At 45.2% G+C, this 20,584-nt stretch overlaps 1 protein-coding gene across 2 annotated transcripts in view; it reads right to left on the reverse strand.

Moving 5' to 3' along the window:
* Positions 1-15,403: 15,403 nt before the first annotated feature.
* Positions 15,404-20,584, reverse strand: part of LOC144484204 (uncharacterized) — a 64,486-nt gene continuing 59,305 nt past the window's right edge. For both annotated transcript variants that reach the window (XM_078202744.1, XM_078202745.1), the window contains one exon: positions 15,404-19,440. In XM_078202744.1, the coding sequence (XP_078058870.1) occupies positions 17,911-19,089 (1,179 nt within the window). In that variant the 5' untranslated portion in view covers positions 19,090-19,440 and the 3' untranslated portion in view covers positions 15,404-17,910. The remainder of the gene's footprint in view (positions 19,441-20,584) is intronic.

Consider the following 20,584-nt stretch of genomic DNA (forward strand, 5'->3'; position numbering starts at 1 on the left):
ATGGTAAACAAACAATCTGTTGAAACTTTTTATTATCTCTGACTCAAGTCCATTCCTTTCAAATGGCTCTCCCTCTCCCCTGTCTCCTCCATCCTGACCCCCAACAAAAAGTGTGATGAAGTCATGGAGCTTCTTTGTTACTAGGATTGAGCCAACCCAATCAGCTGCCCCTGCTGCTTCCCTCTCTTCCACCCTCCCACTGAGCCAAACTAATGTATCTAAAGCCTCTCCCTGTCTGAGCCCCGAACCCACATCTTTCAACAGTTTCTTTCCTGTTTTGCCCTGACTCTATTTCCACTAAATTGCTGACCATCCAACTTCCCCATATTGGCTGATATTGTTAATGATTCTCTCCCTCTCTTCTGGTTTTGTTCCTCTCACTTTTAAATACACAAATATCACCCTTTCTGAAAAAAAACCCTTTTGATCCCACTTTGCTTGCAAATTATGGCCCCATCTCCAGCCTCCCTTTCCTCTCCAAAGTCTTTGAACTTGGTGTCTCCCAAGGAGACTTTTGGTCTCCTACTTGGGCAGCAAGGTGGCATGGTGGTTCGCACTGCTGCCTCACAGATCCAGACACCTGAGTTCAATTTCAACCTGTGTGGAGTTTGCACATTCTTTCTGTGTCTGTGTGGATTTCCTCCGTGTGCTCCGGTTTCTTCCACACTCCAAAGATGTGCTCGGTGGAATGGCCATGCTAAATGTATGGGTTATGGGTATAGGGTGGGGAGAGGGACAGCAGATTTCCTTCCCCAGAGGACGTTAGTGAGCAATCAGCAATTGGCCGTGCTAAAATTGCCCCTTAGTGTCCTGGGATGTGTAGATTAGAGGGATTCGTGGGTAAAATATGTAGGGATATGGGGGTAGGGCCTGGGTGGGATTGTGGTCGGTGCAGACTAGATGGGCCGAATGGCCTCTTTCTGTACTGTAGGGTTTCTATGATTCTATGGTTTCATGGTCAGAGCATTGCCCTGGGGTCTCTGGATTACTGTGCTAGTGACAATATCACTCTGCCACTGCCTCCTCAATGTACACACATAGGAAAAGGCCATTCACCTGCTCCGTGTGGGAAAGAATTTATGCATCCAATTTGAAGGGCTGTGATCACAATAACCTCAGACCTCCGGACTATTTTGTTTGTGGTGGATATTTAGTAAGGATACTACCTACAACTGTTGTGGAGAATCAAAGACACAGCTCCAGTCTGATACGGACCTTGTTCATTTAACCAAGACCTGATCACATAAACCCCAGTGTAATCTAACAGGTCTTTCACAGGTCTATTGGACATGACCTCTCACCTGACAAGTACATGGGATTCTTTCATATTGAAACATCGCAGACAAGTGATAACTATGAAGATTCAGAATATGAATGCCTTTTTGTAATTCCAACATTCATCCACTCTTGACCATAAGACATAGGAGCAGAATTAGGCCACTCGGCCCATCGAGTCTGATCTGCCATTCAATCATGGCTGATATTTTCCTCATCCCCAGTCTCCTGCCTTTTCCCCATAACCCCTGATCCCCTTATTAATCAAGAACCTATCTATCTCTGTGGAAGCCACTCAATGACCTGGCCTCCACAGCCTTCTGTGGCGAAGAGTTCCAACAGATTCACCACTCTCTGGCTGAAGAAATTCCTCCTAATCTCTGTTTTAAAGGATCGTCCCTTTAGTCTGAGGTTGTGCCCTGGAGTATTCCGGTTAACACACTGGAATACTCCCTTGGCCCTTTAGGATAATGTCACTGCAGTATATGGGATCTGCAGAAACATTCAATTAAATTCTACCAGCCACCTGGTATACTTAACTGTGGAAACCCTTTTCCATTAAGGTCTCAGATTACTACAGCAGATATGCATTGTTCTGACTCGACCAGCCGGGCTGTGGAATTAATTGGATAGATCTTCCAGAGAGCCAGCAGAGACATAATGGGCCAAATGGTTTCTATTTATGCTGTATCATTCTCTAAAAGAGTGAATATTCAGTACCAGTGACAGAGAGAAGAACCAGTGACTGTGCAATTGAACCCAGCCAGAATCAGCACCATAAAGGGAGGAGTGAGGGGGAAACGGTATAAAAGTTTTGAAACCATTGCATGGTCCTGCAGCAGAACTTTGAAAAATAGAGCACAGCATATCACCAATTCTCAATATTTCAGTCATTTACCTTTATGCTGCAACTGTACAGGATCTTGGTGAGACCACATTTGGAATATTGTGTGCAGTTCTGGTCACCTCACCATAAGAAGGATGTGGAAGCGCTGGAAAGAGTGCAGAGGAGATTTACCAGGATGCTGCCTGGTTTGGAGGGTAGGTCTTATGAGGAAAGGTTGAGGGAGCTAGGGCTGTTCTCTCTGGAGCGGAGGAGGCTGAGGGGAGACTTAATAGAGGTTTATAAAATGATGAAGGGGATAGATAGAGTGAATGTTCAAAGACTATTTCCTCGGGTGGATGGAGCTATTACAAGGGGGCATAACTACAGGGTTCATGGTGGGAGATATAGGAAGGATATCAGAGGTAGGTTCTTTACGCAGAGAGTGGTTGGGGTGTGGAATGGACTGCCTGCAGTGATAGTGGAGTCAGACACTTTAGGAACATTTAAGCGGTTATTGGATAGGCACATGGAGCACACCAGGATGATAGGGAGTGGGATAGCTTGATCTTGGTTTCAGATAAAGCTCGGCACAACATCGTGGGCCGAAGGGCCTGTTCTGTGCTGTACTGTTCTATGTTCTAAATGCTAACAATGTTATTTTGAACTAACTGTGAAGTTTCAATGGCGGTTATTGCCCAGCATTCGCTGCGGGTGTGAAAGTGCCCTATTCACTCCACAGGAGCCCAGTACGCAGGCGCAGCGCTGTATCTGGGGCATGCGCAGTGTCACTTTGCTCGGAGCCCGCGAGTCCGGGAGACGCTTGTTTCAAGGGGTGAGAATCGGTGCGGCGGAGGGAGGAATGGAACCGGGTGTCGGGGGTGGGGAGGGAACAGAGGCTTCATAAACATCTGCTGTAGGCCGCAAGGTCTGAATAAGAGCCTTCCGGTCCCGGGTTTGCAGCTCCGTGGATTTTATCCGGGATCAGACCCGGTGCCGTGGCCGCCATCTTTGTTTAGCGGGGAGCAGAGCGCATGCGCAGCCGGTGGGCGGAGCTTCAGGATTTGGGTGACCAGGTGAGACAATGTTTGAGTCATTGACTGACAGGCCGGGTTAATGGATGCTGCCTTTCACCTTCTCAATTTGGAGCGGCGGCTCGCCGTCTTTTATACACTTTGATCATACAGACATTAGCGGTTACTTCGTCATTAGCTTTGGGTGGTTACCTGTACTTAGCCAATTGGGCTCCCCTAGCAACAATTGACCTCCAATCACATTCCTTCAAAAACAACCGTGAACAAAAACCCACAACTTATTGTTTCAGTTCCCCTTTATCTTAAGCTCAGCCGACCATCTGGTTTTTTTTGTCTGTTCCGTATTTTTTATACAATAACAGGATGTAGCTCAAAGGTTAGTTCGTTATTTAGTCAGCAACAGAATGATCTTTGTTAACCACAGGATAAGTGCTGGGCACAGCCAGTCCCGTACGCATTAACTTTCAAAGGTCGCAGTCTTAGTTTCACTCCAACACTCATCTCATTTATCTAAAATCCAATGAGCATAGATGCACCCTGCCGAACCTTTCCTCAAAAAACAGACCCCTTCATGCCCAAAATCAGCGAGTGAACCTTGTCTGAATTGCTTCCAATGTAAGTATATTCCATCTTAAGTAATCTTATGCTAGAAAACAGGAGGGGAGAATGTTATGGATTTATATTCAGGTCTGACAAATGACTGTTGGGGGTGACACAGTGGTTAGCACTTCTGTCTCAAAGCGCCAGAGACCCGGTTCAATTCCAGCCTCGGGTGATTGTCTGTATGGAGTTTGCACATTCTCCCTCTGTCTGTGTGGGTTTCCTCTGGTTGCTCTGGTTTCCTCCCACACTCCAAAGAGTGGGTTGATCGACCGTGCTAAAGTGTCCCTTTGTGTCCCAAGATGAGGGGGAAGGAAAGGATTAGTGATGTACGTACATCAGGTTACAGGGATAGGGCCTGAGTAAAGGTGCTCTGTTAGAAACTTGGTGCAGACTCGATGGGCTAAAAGGCCTCCTTCTGCACTGCAGAGATTCTGTGATTTTGGAATTTCCTTTTACAGATGGTTAGAAGAGGATTTTGACAGCAATCTCAAACCCCCCAAAAAATGTGTATTTCTTAATTTCAAGCCACAATTGACACATGACTCTTGTAATCTCCTTTTGCAGGGAGTTAGAGTGGGCCAAGCCTGAGGCAGCTGTCGTATGTATATTTATAGAGAGAGAATAGACTAACATTTTGAGTCTGGATGACCCTTTGTCAGAACAAGGGTCATCCAGACTTTAAATGTTGGCTCTACTCTCTCTCCACAGATGCTGTCAGACCTGCTGACATTTTCCAGCATTTTCTGTTTTTGTTTTTTCCAGCATCCGCAATATTTTGCCTTTATATGTATTTATATATCCAAATGTGCTATGTTAACAAAATGGACAGTTACTAACCGAAATATAAAGCATCATGTGATTTAGCTGACTTGACCATATTCCTATAGTTATTCAGTCATTAAAGACACAGTCATGGAGCATTAAACTTGCCTCGCAGGGCCCCTTGTGTCAACACACAGGCAGCTGCTTTGTGAGACTGCGAGCAGCACAGACAAGTCAGAGATAAGAGTGTCCTGAGAAGAGCGATTCATTGTGAAAGCTCAGGGACGGTTGATAAGATGTAGGAATTCTATGATTCTAATGAACATTCTTTCCTCTCTCGTTCCCCAAAAGCTGTAAATCTCCATCCCACTCACTCTCCCTCCATTCTCACTCTGCTGTATCTAATATTCACCCTCCCAATTCTCCTGAAGGTGCTGATTGAGGCTGATTGACAGATCCATGCTCACTGCTTCCTGTCGTGGACACACAAATCATAAGAAACAGGAGCTGCAGTTGGCCATTCAGCCCATCGAACTGCCTCAACCATTCATTGAGAATTGGCTGATCTACCGCAGCATCATTTCCCATGCTATCCCCCAGATAGAGAGAGAATAGAGCCAATGTTTCGAGTCTGGAGAGAGGAAAGAATGTTCCATAGAAACTAGAATTGTGTGTTCTGAATTTCTATCCTGTACTGACACTGATGACCTCTGTAAACTTGTTTTACAGGATACTGAAAGAGGAATCACAGGCCGAAATCTCAAACGTTGTGTCTCGATCTGACAGAGTCATATTCCATGGGAGCTGAATATCATCGGCCTTTGAATCGAGGAGAAATGGTTGTCCGGTCTGATGACTTGAAAAGATTTCAAACATCAGTGTGACTGCAAAAGAGCCAACACGCTGCCACACTCGGGTGAGTGTGTTCCAGTGCACTGAGCTTGAACCAGTTACACAGCCTGAATAAATATCACACCATTCACAGCGGGGGGAGACTGTTCTGTGTGTGGATGAGTCTTCAACTGAAGAGAGAGGAAAAGACACCTGCACCATGGAGAAACCATGGAAATGTGGGGACTGTGGGAAGGGATGCAGAGCCCCATCTCAGCTGGAAGTTCATCGGCGCAGCCACACTGGGGAGAGACCATTCACCTGCTCTCAGTGTGAGAAGGGATTCACTGATTTATCCACCCTGCGGACACACCAGCGAGTTCACACTGGGGAGAGACCATTCACCTGCTCTCAGTGTGAGAAGGGGTTCAGTCAATTAGCTAACCTGCAGAAACACCAGCGAGTTCACACTGGGGAGAGACCATTCACCTGCTCTCAGTGTGGGAAGGGATTCACTCAGTTATGCAGCCTGCAGACGCACCAGCGACTTCACACTGGGGAGAGGCCATTCACCTGCTCTCAGTGTGAGAAGGGGTTCAGTCAATTAGCTCACCTGCAGAAACACCAGCGAATTCACACTGGGGAGAGACCATTCACCTGCTCTCAGTGTGAGAAGGGGTTCAGTCAATTAGCTAACCTGCAGAAACACCAGCGAGTTCACACTGGGGAGAGACCATTCACCTGCTCTCAGTGTGGGAAGGGATTCACTCAGTTATCCAGCCTGCAGACGCACCAGCGACTTCACACTGGGGAGAGGCCATTCACCTGCTCTCAGTGTGGGAAGGGGTTCAGAGCTTCATCCCACCTGCTGAGACACCAAAACGCTCACGAGTGATTCCAGAGGTTGGATTCTGCTGTTATTGTTTCTGCTCTCAATTACATCCAGGACTGCATTTTGTTCATTCTCACAGTTGGTCAATGGGGAGGGTCGGAGGGTTTCTTTCTGCTGGACTGGCCGGTCTCATGACTTTGCCTCCAGTGGGCTGATGCTCTTTGAGTCTTGTTGTGAATATCTGGTATCAGATTTCGCAAGGATCACAGAGTGACAGGGTGTGAGGAAGTTAAGAGATATTTAGTCAGCATTTCTGTTTGAAACCTCCCAATGCCCATCCAATTTCCTTTGTAATTGTTTATTGTCTCCACTTCCTCCTCCCTCGTAGGCAGCGAGTACCAGGTCATTACCATTCACTGCATCAAAATATTCTTCCTCACATCCCCCCCTTCCTCTCTGACCCAAAACCATAAATCTGTGACCCCCCTCATCCTTGTCCCATCAGCTAATGGGAACAGCTTTTCTTTGTCCACCTTATCTAAACCTGTCAGAATCTTGTCCACCTCTATCAAATCTCCCCTCAACCTCCTTTGCTCCAAGAGGAACAACCCCAGCCTGACATTGACAATAAAGAACAAACTAACAGAATATGTTAATACCTGAAATCAAATGGGAATGTTTAATTTCTGTTTTAAAGAAATAATATATTGTCCTGTACAATAAAGGGATTTGAATAACTCAGCTTGGGTGCAGTTGAATGAAATGTATCAATCTCGTATCCACCCACAGTCTAGAGGAAATGTGGAATGTGTAGCTGGAAATCCCTCCCTAACAGCACTGTGGGTGTACTTACACCTTAGGCATTGTAGCAGTTCAGGAAGGCAGTGTTGGCGCTAATCGTGGCCGAGGCAGCTACATACAGCCACATATTCTGTTATAACTGAAGGACTGCAGATTGAATGTGAGGCATTATGGGACTGGACTATCTTGACCACGTTCCTGTGACTTCTCAGTTTCTGCAATCATGAACCATTAAAGCTGCTTAGCAGGGCCCCAACAGAGGACCTGCTGAGAATATTTACTCAGAATGAGTTAGAATTAAACTTATTCCAGGACCGGCTGGTGTTCAGCGGCTGAGATACCCGAATCTGTAAAAAGGGGGTCTGATCAATCAACAAACAGTGGTAGGTAGTTAGTTAAGAAGCGTTCTCATGCATTATTTGAATTATTTTATCATGAATTTGTGATCAGAACTGTGAGGGACTTGTAACCCAATAGTTGTTGAATTGACGGTAAACTCCAAGTAGCACTGGACTGAAAAGGGGGTCTGACCAAGAAGTGAAGTGATCTCAGGCATTGTTTAAATTACATCATCATTGGCCAACTTCCCCTTTGTGACATCACAGTGGAGCCATCCTTGAATTAGCCAATAGGAATCACTCTGCTCCGCGGTGACCTCTCCGGGTTCCAGTGAGCAGGCCCGGGCGCGTGGACCCGGGAGCCCCGCCCCCACCCATTGTTCCCCCTCCGCCTGCACCACATCGAGCCAAGGTTTCCAGGCAACCGGCTGACAGCTCCGGCCAGAGCGAGAAGCCGCTCAGTGATCTCCCCCTCCCCCCGGCCAAGGACGGCGGCTGTCCAAGGGAGAGGCGCATGTCCAGGGGAGAGTCCATCCCCTGCCCTTCTGAGGTGTTCACTAATAGGAAGAGTTGGAGGACCGAAAGGACTCTGGTTCTCCAGCTCATCAGAGCGCCGGCTTTGCGTGAATGAAGATTGCGCTTCAGACAGACTGAAACTTCCTCCTGTCTCCAACATCTGAGAGTAAAACACTTTCTTTTCTCCCCCTTTCCATTTCTTTTCTCATTCTGGGGGAAATTGGGGACTTGCAGCAACTGAAGGAAGGAAGTGAATCCAGGGAGGCTGCAGACTCTGGAAAGGTTGGCCCAGGTCTCTCTCTCTCTTAAAGACATTGACATCCTTTGCTCCCTCAGCTTGACACATTTATTTGTCTGGCTAAAAGGATGGTCTCTTTCCTAATGTTCACAATTGAAGGGCTGGTTTCCCCAGGAGATGGCTGACATTTAAGGGGACAGTAAATTAATATAGGACAGACATATGTCCAGTGTTGTTATATCAGCCAGGTTTATTCCTGGTCCTGCAATAAATGCATTTATCATTCCAATCTTGTCATATTGTACTGTAGCTACGTTATATATTTCCAGTTATAGAGTCATTACAGCACAGAAGGAGTCCATTGGACAACTCGAGTCCATACCGACTCTCACAGTAACTTCATAGATTTTTTGCACTTTTTTCATGATTTTCAAGTGACTTAATTGCAGTGTTAATGTAAGCCTCCTTGTGACACTAATTAATAAACAATCAAAACTAAACTATAAACCGCCTTGGCGAACACTTACCCGAAGATCAGAGGCTGAATGCCCTTGATCTTCGGGTAAGTGTTCTCCAAGGCGGCCTTCAAGACTCACGACAGCGCAGAATCGCTGAGCAGAAACTGATAGCCAAGTTCCGCACACACGAGGACGGTCTCAACCAGGATCTTGGGTTCATGTCACACTATCTGTAACCCCCACAACTTGCTGGGCTTGCAAAATCTCACTAACTGTCCTGGCTTGAGACAATTCAGTAAGAAGTTTAACAACACCAGGTTAAAGTCCAACAGGTTTATTTGGTCGCAAAAGCCACACAAGCTTTCGGAGCTCCAAGCCCCTTCTTCAGGTGAGTGGGAATTCTGTTCACAAACAGGGCAGATAAAGACACAGACTCAATTTACATGAATAATGGTTGGAATGCGAATACTTACAGCTAATCAAGTCTTTAGATAGAAACAACGTGAGACAATTGAGACAACATTGAGACAATTCACACCTCTTTAACCTGTGCTTAACCCTCTCTCCACTCACATTGTACCTGGAAAGACTTGATTACCTGTTAAGACTCGCATTCCAACCATTATCTTATAATGGAGTTTGTGTCTATATGTGCCCTGTTTGCGAACCAAATCCTGCACACAGCTGATGAAGGAGCAGTGCTCCGAAAGCTCCTGCTACTAATAAAGCTGTTGGACTTTAACCTGGTGTTGTGAAACTTCTTACTGTGTCTACCCCAGTCCAACGCCGACATCTCCACACCCAGGACAGGAAGCAGTGAGCACGGATCTGTCAATCAGCCTGAATCAGCACCTTTTGAAGAATTGGTAGGGTGAATATTAGATACAGCAGAGTGAGAATGGAGGGAGAGTGTGTGGGATGGAGATTTACAGCTTTTGGGGAATGAGAGAGGAAAGAATGTTCCATAGAAACTAGAATTGTCTGTTCTGAATTTCTATCCTGTACTAACACTGATGAATCTTATAAACTCCTTTTGCAGGATAGATTTGCAGAAGGTGAGGATTTACAGGCAGAAATCTCAAATCAAACAACACATCAAGACCTGACAGATTTATTCATTTGATCAGGACCTGAATATCATTGGCCTTTGAATCTAAAAGGAGAAATCTTTTTCTGTTCTGTCTGCTTCAGAATTTTTTTTAACATAAATGTAACTGAAAAATCACTGAGACACAGATACACCCGAGTGAGTGTGTTCCAGTGTACTGTGTGGGAAGAGATTCAACCAGTTACACAGCCTGAAAATACACCGCAGCATTCACAGCGGGGAGAGACTGTACCCGTGTTCTGTGTGAGATTTAACTGATTGTTGAACCTGGAGAGTCACAAGAACACCCGCACCAGGGGGAAACCGTGGAAATGTGGGGACTGTGGGAGGCGATTCAGGGTCCCATCACAGCTGGAATCTCATCGATGCAGTCACACTGGGGAGCGGCCATTCACCTGCTCTGTGTGCGGGAAGGGATTCACTCAGTTATCCAGCCTGCAGAAACACAATCTCACTCACACCAATGAGGGAACGTTTAAATGCTCTGACTGTAGCATTGGCTTCAAAACCTCTGGAGAACCAGTGTCCCACCAGGTGTCACACTGAGGAGAGACCGTTCAGATGCTCTCACTGCAGAAAGAGGTTTAAAAGCTCATCCAATCTGCAGAGACACCAGCGAGTTCACACTGGGGAGTGACCATTCACCTGTTCTGACTGTGGGAAGGGATTCACTCAGTTATCCCACCTGCTGAGTCATAATCTCACTCACACCAATGAGAGATCCTTTAAATGCTCTGACTGTGGGAGCAGATTCAAAAGCTCTGGAGAACTGGTGTCCCACCAGCGAGTTCACACTGGGGAGAGACCATTTACCTGCTCTTTGTGTGGGAAGGGATTCACTCAGTCATCCAGCCTGCTCAGACATAAAGTCACTCACACCAATCTGAGGCCTTTCAAATGCTCTGACTGTGGAAGTGGCTTCAAAAGCTCTCAGAGCTGATGTCCCACCAGCGCATTCACACTGAGGAGAGGCCGTTCAGCTGCTCTCACTGCTCAAAGAGATTTAGAATATCTTCAGCACTGCCGAAACACCAGCGAGTTCACACTGGGGAGCTGCTCTCAGTGTGGGAAGGGATTCACTAAGTCATCCAACCCACGGGTACTTCAGTGAGTTCACACCGGGCAGAGGCTGGTCACCTGCTCTGACTGGGAAGGGATTCACTCAGTCAGCAAACTTGGTGAAACACCAGTGAGTTCACAAGTGATTACAGTTCTGGGATTATTCTTGTGAATCTTTCTTGCTCCTTCTCCAGTGCCTCTGTTTCCTTTTTCTAAATGGAGATCACAAATAGAACGTAGAACAGTACAGCACAGGAACAGACCCTTCAGCCCACGATGTTGCGTTAAACATGATGCCAAATTAAACTAATCCCTTCTGCCTGCCCTTGGTCCATATTCCTCTATTCCTTACAAATTCATGTGCTTATCTAAAAGCCCCTATTGTATCTGCCTCCACCACCACCCCTGGCAGTACAGGGAATCCCTGTAACTCTTTCCTCCCCAGCTGTTGCTAAACCTCAGACTCTGCCTATCATTCTGCTAATTAACCCAGAACCCCTTCCACACCATTTGTTAGTGGGTTTCTCCGACAAGGTGGCAATTATACTCCGGAAACCAATGTCACAGTATAAAGGTAAAACTTCATTAAAAACCAGTGATCAATGGGAGAAATTATATTGATGGTCTCAGATACAGAATACCCAGACCGTTCTAATGTAATCATAAGATCATAAGATATAGGAGCAGAATTAGGCCATTTGGCCCGTCGAATCTGCTCTGCCATTAAATCATGGCTGATCTGATTCTTGTCCCCATTCTCCTGTCTTCTCCCCGTAACCCTTGATCCAGCTATTAATCAAGAACCTGCCTATCTCTGTCTTAAAGACACTCAATGACCTGGTTTCCTTCCAAAGATTCACCACTCTGGCTGAAGAAATTCCTCCTCATCTGTTTTAAAGGATCATCCCTTCACTCTGAGGTTGTGCCCTCGAGTTCTACACTCTCCCACTAGTGGAAACATCCTCTCCACGTCCACTCTCTCCAGGTCTCTCAGTATTCTGTAAGTTTCAATTAGATCCCGCCCCCCCCCCTCCCCCCCTCATCCTTCCAAACTCCAATGAGTACAGACCCAGAGTCCTCAACCGTTCCTCATACGACAAGCTCTTCATTCCAGGGATCATTCTTGTGAACCTCCTCTGGACCCCTTCCAAGGCCAGCACATCCTTCCTTAGATAAGGGGCCCAAAACTGCTCACAATACTCCAAATGGAGTCTGACCAGAGCCTTAGACAGCCTCAGAAGTACATCCCTGCTCTTGTATTCTCGCCCTCTCGACATGAATGCTAACATTGCATTTGCCTTCCAAACTGTCAACTGAACCTACATGTTAACCTTAAGAGAGTCCTGAACCAGAACTTACAAGTCCCTTTGTGCTTCTGATTTCCTAAGCATTTCCCCAGACCACAATCCCATCAGGCCCTATCCCCATAACACCACTTATTTACCCTGCTCGTTCCGCTGACATGAAGGGACAATTTACTATGGCCAATCAACCTAACCTGCCAATCTTGGACTGAGGGAAGAAACTGGAGCACCCGGCCGAAACCCACACAGACATGGGGAAAATGTGCAAACTCCACACAGACAGTCACCCAAGGCCAGAATTGAACCCGAGTCCTTGGCGCTGTGAGGCAGCAGTGCTAACCACTGTGCCACCGTGCCACCCTTTATTCTTCAGTGCAGTTCCACCGTGTACTGTCGGATGTCAGTTCCTTCACAATTTACAAACCACCTCTGCAATCTCACATCGGTGTTCCAACTCCTTCTTTAACCCTCTGTTGGAGTCTCACGCTCATAAGCCATCTTCACACATGTCCCTTCCTGTTAAACGTTGCCTCTCATTTTATTTTTAACCAGACAGTGTACTTTTGTCATGCTTGTTGGCATCTCTTTTCCCTCTCCAACAAATCATTGTTTTACATTTGTGGAAGGTTTATCAGGTCTTTTGGGATTGTGCTGTGTTTTTTACCAATCAGTTTCATCATCCTGGATTCCACTTTCTTACAAAAGAAGCACCATTAAATAATTCTGTCAGAATCTTCAGAAGAAAGTCAAAAGTCAGAGTCAAAGGGGTTCTTCATCTCAATGTCTTTGCTTATTTCCCCCTGTACAGTCCCAATGTGTCAGATGGTGGCCAGATTATCAAATTCAGTTCTCTCAAATAGTTCATAGACAAAGAAACAAATATCTCCAAGAGAAAACTGTCACCTCATTCATCTCATCTAGATTTCCCTTTCACTCAAATCTTCATAAACACCCAAATGTATGGATTGCTTTAAACTACACTTTCAGGAGTTCTGGAGAATCTTTGGAGTCAAATAAATCATTAAGTATTCTCATAATATCTTTTAACAGAAACCGAACATTTCTGTTTGATTCCAGGCATTATCAATTTTGTTCTTTCCCTTAAACACCAGGTAATTTCCATTTTAAATGCTTGAAATAGCAACTCATGTCAGATATTTATCAATTCCAATATCAAAAGCAGGCTTGTTGGCTTTCTGAAAGGTAAAGTCTTTTATTCTCTGCTTTAATTCTCAAAACTGTTGACTTCACTCAGAGCTGGAAAACATCATCACCTATTTAAAAAACACAAACAATCCATCTGGCTCTGGCCAAGATCCCAGTGAGTTAATATGTCCAATCACAGGTTACATTAAAAAACAAAGGCTGTGTGGAGAATTATAAAAATCAACTGTCTGCTGAAAGGGTTAACTTCTCTGTGGAACCGAGAGAGGGGGGGAGTGGGCAGGGGAAACTTGGCAATTGTGTCAATTTATATAATTTTAAAAACTTCTCTTGTGTTATTTTCTTCAATTTTGTTCAAATTTCATCTCTTTTGTCTGTCTTTTTTGTAAATGCCAATTTCCAATATTTGCTACTTAATCAAAGTTGAAAGAAATACTTTGTGAAATGTGTTGTTAACCGAATCTCAAAAATTTTAACTCAGATGTTTTGGAAAGTTGGAACTGGTTTGCTGCCAAACTGCAGCCTTATCTTTGTGTTTTGGGAGCAAATTGGCCTTCACAATTCTAACCTTGAACAACTTAATTTCAAACCCAAATACATTCCTTTCACATTTTAGTGCAGTCTGAGTTTATTTCAAACAGAAACACACGGCAGTTCAAATTATATTAATTGCTATTCCCTTTCCAAACTAAGTCTTCGAATCTATGATACTTGCAAAAAACACGCTTTAAGAATTCCTTCAACTGGGCAAACCAACTTTGAGTAAGCGTTGTGGATCATGATGGTGCAGAAGTCATGGCTAACCTCACACACCTGCATTCCCTTATCACACAGGAGAGGCAGAGGAGAGGTGGGAACGCTTTCAATGGCCCTGGTTTTGGAGAAAACAACTACATCTTCTCACTGGTGACTGATTTGTGTCTCAGGTTGTTTGATTTTAGCTAAACACAGGGAGTGGTCTGCTTCAGGGAGGTGTCACTTTGTGGCTGAATTCACTTCCTCAAAGTTCCCATGGCATCTTCTAACTCTTCACTTGATCTGATATTTTCTGACTGTAAATCAATATCTTGTTCCAGAGTTTGGCCAAACTCTGAGATTTTTCTGAGCTCCACTCACCCTATCATCTGCCCCCTGTTCCCAATGTAACTGATTGTCCAGGTCAGACGTGCTCTCCTGCCAGCAATCAGCTCCATTCTGCAGCTTATCCACCAGTTCCCTCAACTCTTTATATTTTGTACTCAGCTGTGAGGCAACAGGTTTCCAATGTAACTGTAAATTAATTTATTCTTGACTATTTCCAATTCACTATTTCCTTTCTGAATCTCTTTAGAAAACCTATCAAGGACCCGCTCGTAATCTCCGTCACATTCTTCTCCACCTCCCAAGGTATCTTTTGCTCCTGATGCCCTTGACTCCGTTGTCAAACTGTCAGTCACATTGTAGCAGATGCCAAAGCCATTGTTGTATTTGCTTTTTTGAGGCAGCAGTGCTAACCACTGTGTCACTGGGTGGAATGCTGGCCCAGTGGAGAGAAATACAGAAACTAGAAGCAGGAGTAGGCCATTCGGCCCTTTGAGCCTGTTCCACCATTCATCTTGATCATGGCTGATCATCAAATTCAATTTCCTGATTCCCCCCTTCCTTCCAGATCCCTTGATCCCTGTAGCCCCAAGAGCTATATCTCATATCTTCTTGATATCAGACAATGTTTTGGTGTAAAATATAGGGTGACATGGTGGCACAGTGGTTAGCCAGGGACCCATTTAATTCCAGCCTTGGGTGAGTGTCTGTGTGGAGTTCGCATGTTCTCCCTGTGTCTGCGTGGGCTTCCTCCGGGTGCTCCAGTTTCCACCCACAGACCAAAGATGCCCAGGTTCGGTGGATTTGCAATGTTGAATTCCCTCTTCGTCTCCCAAGCTGTGTGGGTTAGATAGGTTAGCCATGGTAAATGTGTGAGATTACAGGGATAGGGCAGGGGAGAGGGCCTGGGTAAGGTGCTCTGTTAGAGAGATGGTGCAGACTCGATGGTCCGAATGGTCCCTTCTGCACTGGAGGGATTCTATGATTCAATGAACACAGGAATGGTCAGAATTATTTCACATGTCCCAAATTTTAAATAACCATTACAATTAAAACTCTCTCATACTCACATGTGTGAGTTTGAATCTGGATTAAAATTCCCACAAGTTTAGCAAAGTTTCCTGGAATCATGTCTCTGGCCAGTAAATGTGGCTCCAGGTTCACAACTTTTATGAAAAAAAGCTTTATTAATTACACGTCCTTTATTTAAATCTGTTTGATTTAAATCACAGACAGAAAACCTGAAAGCTTGAAGCATTCAACAAATATCATCCACACACAAACAGAGAAACATAGCATGTGCTTTACAACAATAAACAAAATTAATTCCTTAAGCGTTCTTGTGGTTCTGTTTCTAAACTTCCAGAAATGCCTTTAATTAAAGACTCAAGATAAGGTTAATTCCCCAGAAATATAAATCTTAACAAATGTAGCCCAAAACAATAATAAAACACATCTACAAACATCCACATAAAACAAATGAAACACACAGATTCTCACAGCTCGTAAATTTCAAGCAATGAATCCTCAGCATTCTCTCTCGCAGCTATAGCTTCTTAAAGCGACAGAGCACCACAAACGTTTCGCAATATACATTAATGATTTGGAAGATGGAACTGAAGGCATTGTTGCTAAGTTTGCAGATGATACAAAGATATGTAGAGGGGCAGGCAGTATTGAGGAAGCAGAGGGGCTGCAGAAGGACTTTGATGGGCTAGGAGAGTGGGCAAAGAAGTGGCAGATGGAATACAATGTGAAAAGTGTGAGATTATGTACCTGGGGAGGAGGAATGGAGACATCGACTATTTCCTAAATGGGGAAATGTTTCAGAAATCAGAAGCACAAAGGGACTTGGGAGTCATTGTTCAAGATTCTCTTAAAGTTAACGTGCAGGTTTAGTTGGCAGTTCGAAAGGCAGATGCAATGTTAGCATTCATGTCAAGAGGGCTAGAATACAAGAGCAGCGATGTACTTCTGAGACTGTATAAGGCTCTGGTCAGACCCCATTTGGAGTATTGTGAGCAGTTTTGAGCCCCACATCTAAGGAACGATATGCTGGTCTTGGAAAGGGTCTGGAGGAGCTTCACAAGAATGATCTCTGGAATGAAGAGCTTGTCGTCGTATGAAGAATGGTTGAGGACTCTGGGTCTGTATTTATTGGAGTTTAGAAGGATGAAGGGAGATCTTATTGAAACTTAGTGGGAAAAAACTAGAGGGCACAACCTCAGCCTAAAGGGATGATCCTTTAAAACAGAGATGAGGAGGAATTTCTTCAGCCAGAGAGTGGTGAATCTGTGGAACTCTTTGCCACAGAAGGCTGTGAAGGTCAGTTCATTGAGTGTCTGTAAGACAGAGATAGATAGGTTCTTGATTAATAAGGGGATCAGGGGTTATGGGGAAAAGGCAGGAGAATGGGGATGAGAAAAATATCAGCCATGATCGAATAGCAGAGAAGACTCGATGGGTCTGGTGGCCCATTTCTGCTCCGATGTCTTATGGTCTAAGCTCACAACTCCTTGATTAAAATAAGACACAAGATCCTTCATTCCCCTTCATTATAACTTAAACTTTTTTTAGCCAACTTCCAAGGCCTGATTTTATCGGAAACATCAAGTCTTTGTTGATTTAAAATCCCAAACATGTTGCCAGCTGCAAAATCTTTGTTTTAGCTAATTTTAGCTCATTCTGAGTAAATATTCTCACCAGGTCCTCTGTTGGGCAGCTTTAATGGTCCGTGATTGCAGAAACTGAGCAGTCACAGGAATGTGGTTAAGATAGTCCAGTCCCACAATGCCTCACATTCAATCTGCAGTCCTTCAATTATAACAGAATATGTGGCTGTATGTAGCTGCCTCGGCCGTGGTCAACCCCAACACTGCCTTCCTGAACTGCTACAATGCCTGAGGTGTTAGTACACCCACAGTGCTGTTAGGGAGGGATTTCCAGCTACACATTCCAGACTTTCACTAGATTGGAGGTGAATATCAGATTGAGGTATTCCATTCAACCACACCCAAGGTGAGTTATTCCAATTCTGTTATTGTCCAGGACAATATATTCACAATATCTTTAAAACAGAAATTAAACATTCCCATTTGATTTCAGGCATTAACATATTCTGTTAGTTTGTTCTTTATTGTCGATGTCAGGCTGGGGTTGTTTCCCTTGGAGCAAAGGAGGTTGAGGGGAGATTTGATAGAGGTGGACAAGATTCTGACAGGTTTAGATAAGGTGGACAAAGAAAAGCTGTTCCCATTAGTTGATGGGACAAGGATGAGGGGGACGCAGATTTAAGGTTTTGGATCAGAGATGCGTGGGGGTGGGATGTGAGGAAGAATATTTTGATGCAGCGAATGGTAATGAGCTGGAACTCGCTGCCTACGAAGGTGGAGGAAGTGGAGACAATAAACAATTACAAAGGAAATTGGATGGGCATTTGAGGGGATTTCAAACAAAAATAGTGACTCTTAACTTCCTAACACCCTGTCACTCTGTGATCCGTGTGAAATTTGGTAACACGACTCAAAGAGCATCAGCCCACTGGAGGCAAAGTCATGAGACCGGCCAGTCCAGCAGAAAGAAACCCTCCGACCCTCCCCATTGACCAACTGTGAGAATGAACAAAATGCAGTCCTGGATGTAATTGAGAGCAGAAACAATAACAGCAGAATCCAACCCCTGGAATCACTCGTGAACTTGTTGGTGTCTCAGCAGGGCGGATGAAAGACTGAATCTCTTCTCACACACAGAGCAGCTGAACGGTCTCTCCCCAGTGTGAACTCGCTGGTGTATCTGGAGGTGGGAGGACCGAGTGAATCCCTTCCCACACTGAGAGCAGGTGAACGGCCTCTCCCCAGTGTGAACTCGCTGGTGTGTCAGCAGGCTGGACGAATCACAGAATCCCTTCCCACACTGAGAGCAGGTGAATGGTCTCTCCCCAGTGTGAACTCGCTGGTGTATCCGCAGGCTGGATAATCGAGTAAATCCCTTCCCACATTGAGGGCAGGTGAATGGCTTCTCCCCAGTGTGAACTCGCTGGTGTGTCAGCAGGCTGGATGACTGAGTGAATCCCTTCCCACACTGAGAGCAGGTGAATGGCCTCTCCCCAGTGTGAATTCGCTGGTGTATCTGCAGCTGGGATGACTGAGTAAATCCCTTCCCACATTGAGAGCAGGTGAATGGCCTCTCCCCAGTGTGAACTCGCTGGTGTGTCTGCAGGTGGGATGACCGACTGAATCCCTCCCCACATTGAGAGCAGGTGAATGGTCTCTCCCCAGTGTGAACCCGCTGGTGTGTCTGCAGGTGGGATGACTGAGTGAATCCATTCCCACACTGAGAGCAGGTGAATGGCCTCTCCCCAGTGTGAACTCGGTGGTGTATCCGCAGGTGGGATGACTGAGTGAATCCCTTCCCACACTGAGAGCAGGTGAATGGCCTCTCTCCAGTGTGAACTCGCTGGTGTGCCCGCAGGTTGAATGACTGAGTGAAACCCTTCCCACACTGAGGGCAGGTGAATGGCCTCTCCCCAGTGTGAACTCGCCGGTGTGACTGCAGGCTGGATGAACAAGTGAATCCCTTCCCACACTGAGGGCAGGTGAACGGCCTCTCCCCAGTGTGAACTCGCTGGTGTGTCCGCAGGCTGGATAAATGACTGAATCCCTCCCCGCACTGAGAACACGTGAACGGTCTCTCCCCAGTGTGAACTCGCTGGTGTGACTGCAGGCTGAATGACTGAGTGAATCCCTCCCCACACTGAGAGCAGGTGAATGGTCTCTCCCCAGTGTGGTTGCGCCGATGAGCTTCCAGCTCTGATGGGGCTCTGTATCTCTTCCCACAGTCCCCACATTTCCACGGTTTCTCCATGGTGCAGGTGTCCTTACCTCTCTCTTGGGTGGACAATCAGTTGAAGTCTCGTCCACACTCACAACACGGGTACAGTCTCTCCCTGCTGTGAATGGTGTGATATTTATTCAGGCTGTGTAACTGGTTAAAGCTCTTTAGTCCGTGCACTGGAACACACTCACTCGAGTATGGCAGTGTGTTGGTACTTTTCCAGTCACACTGACATTTCAAATCTTTTCAAATCAACAGACTGGACAATCATTTCTCCTTCCAGATTCAAAGTCCGATGATATTCAGCTCCCAAGGAATATGACTCTGTCAGATCTCGACGTGACGTTTGAGATTTCGGTCTGTGATTCCTCTTTCAATATCCTGTAAAACGAGTTTACAAAAGTCATCAGTGTCAGTGCAGGATAGAAATTCAGAACAGACAATTCTAGTTTCTATGGAACATTCTTTCCTATTTCAGTCCCAAAAAGCTGTAAGTCTCCATTCCACACACTCTCCCTCCATTCTCACTCTGCTGTATCTAATATTCACCCTCCCAATTCTCCTGAAGGTGCTGATTGAGGCTGATTGACAGATCCATGCTCACTGCTTCCTGTCCTGGACACAGAGACCATAACAAATAGGAGCTGCAGTCGGCCATTTGGTCCATCGAGCCTTTTAAACTATTCAATGAGATAATTCGTTTATCTACCTCAGCATCATTCTCCCCACACTAAACCCATATCCCTTGATATCTTCAATATCTAGAAACCAATCAATCTCTCTCTTGAAAATAGTTGATGACTGAGGCTTCACTGTCCTCAGGGGTTGAGAATTCCAAAGCTTTACCACATCCTTGAGTGAAGAAATCCCCCCACGTATTAGCTTTTGCTCCATCTTCTTGTCTGTTCCCCATAACCCTTGACACCCTTGTCAGTCAAAAATCTGTCTAACTGGAATATATTCAATGATCCTCAGCCTCCACTGGTCCCTGTGGAAGAGAAATCCGAAAGACTAACAATCCTCTGAGGGAAGAGATGTCTGGAAATATATAACGTAGCTACAGTTCCATATTACAAGATATTCAGATCCCAAGGAATATGACTCTGTTTGGATGTGACGGTTGAGATTTTTGCCTTTGATTCCTCATTCAATATCCTATGAAATGAGTTTGCAAAAGTCATCACAGTCAGTATAGGATAGAAATTCAGAGCAGACAATTCTAGTTTCTATGGAACATTCTTTCCTATTTCATTCCCAAAAAGTTGTAACTCTCCATCCATATCTATGGATTCTATTTAAAAATGAAAGTGGATGGGCACTTGAAGGAAATAAACTTTCAGGAGAGTGAGGATATCGAGTGGGAATGGGACTGGAATGTTATACAGAGAGTCAGCATGGACTCGAGTTACCGAATCGATTCCTTCTGTGCTGTAATGACTTTATGACTGGAAATGTATAACATTGCTACAGGATTATATTACAATGCAAGAACTAATAATAAAAGTATTTTATGACAGAAACATAA

The sequence above is a fragment of the Mustelus asterias genome, unplaced genomic scaffold, assembly GCF_964213995.1.
Source record: "Mustelus asterias unplaced genomic scaffold, sMusAst1.hap1.1 HAP1_SCAFFOLD_95, whole genome shotgun sequence".
NCBI classification, from domain to species: Eukaryota; Metazoa; Chordata; class Chondrichthyes; order Carcharhiniformes; family Triakidae; genus Mustelus; species Mustelus asterias.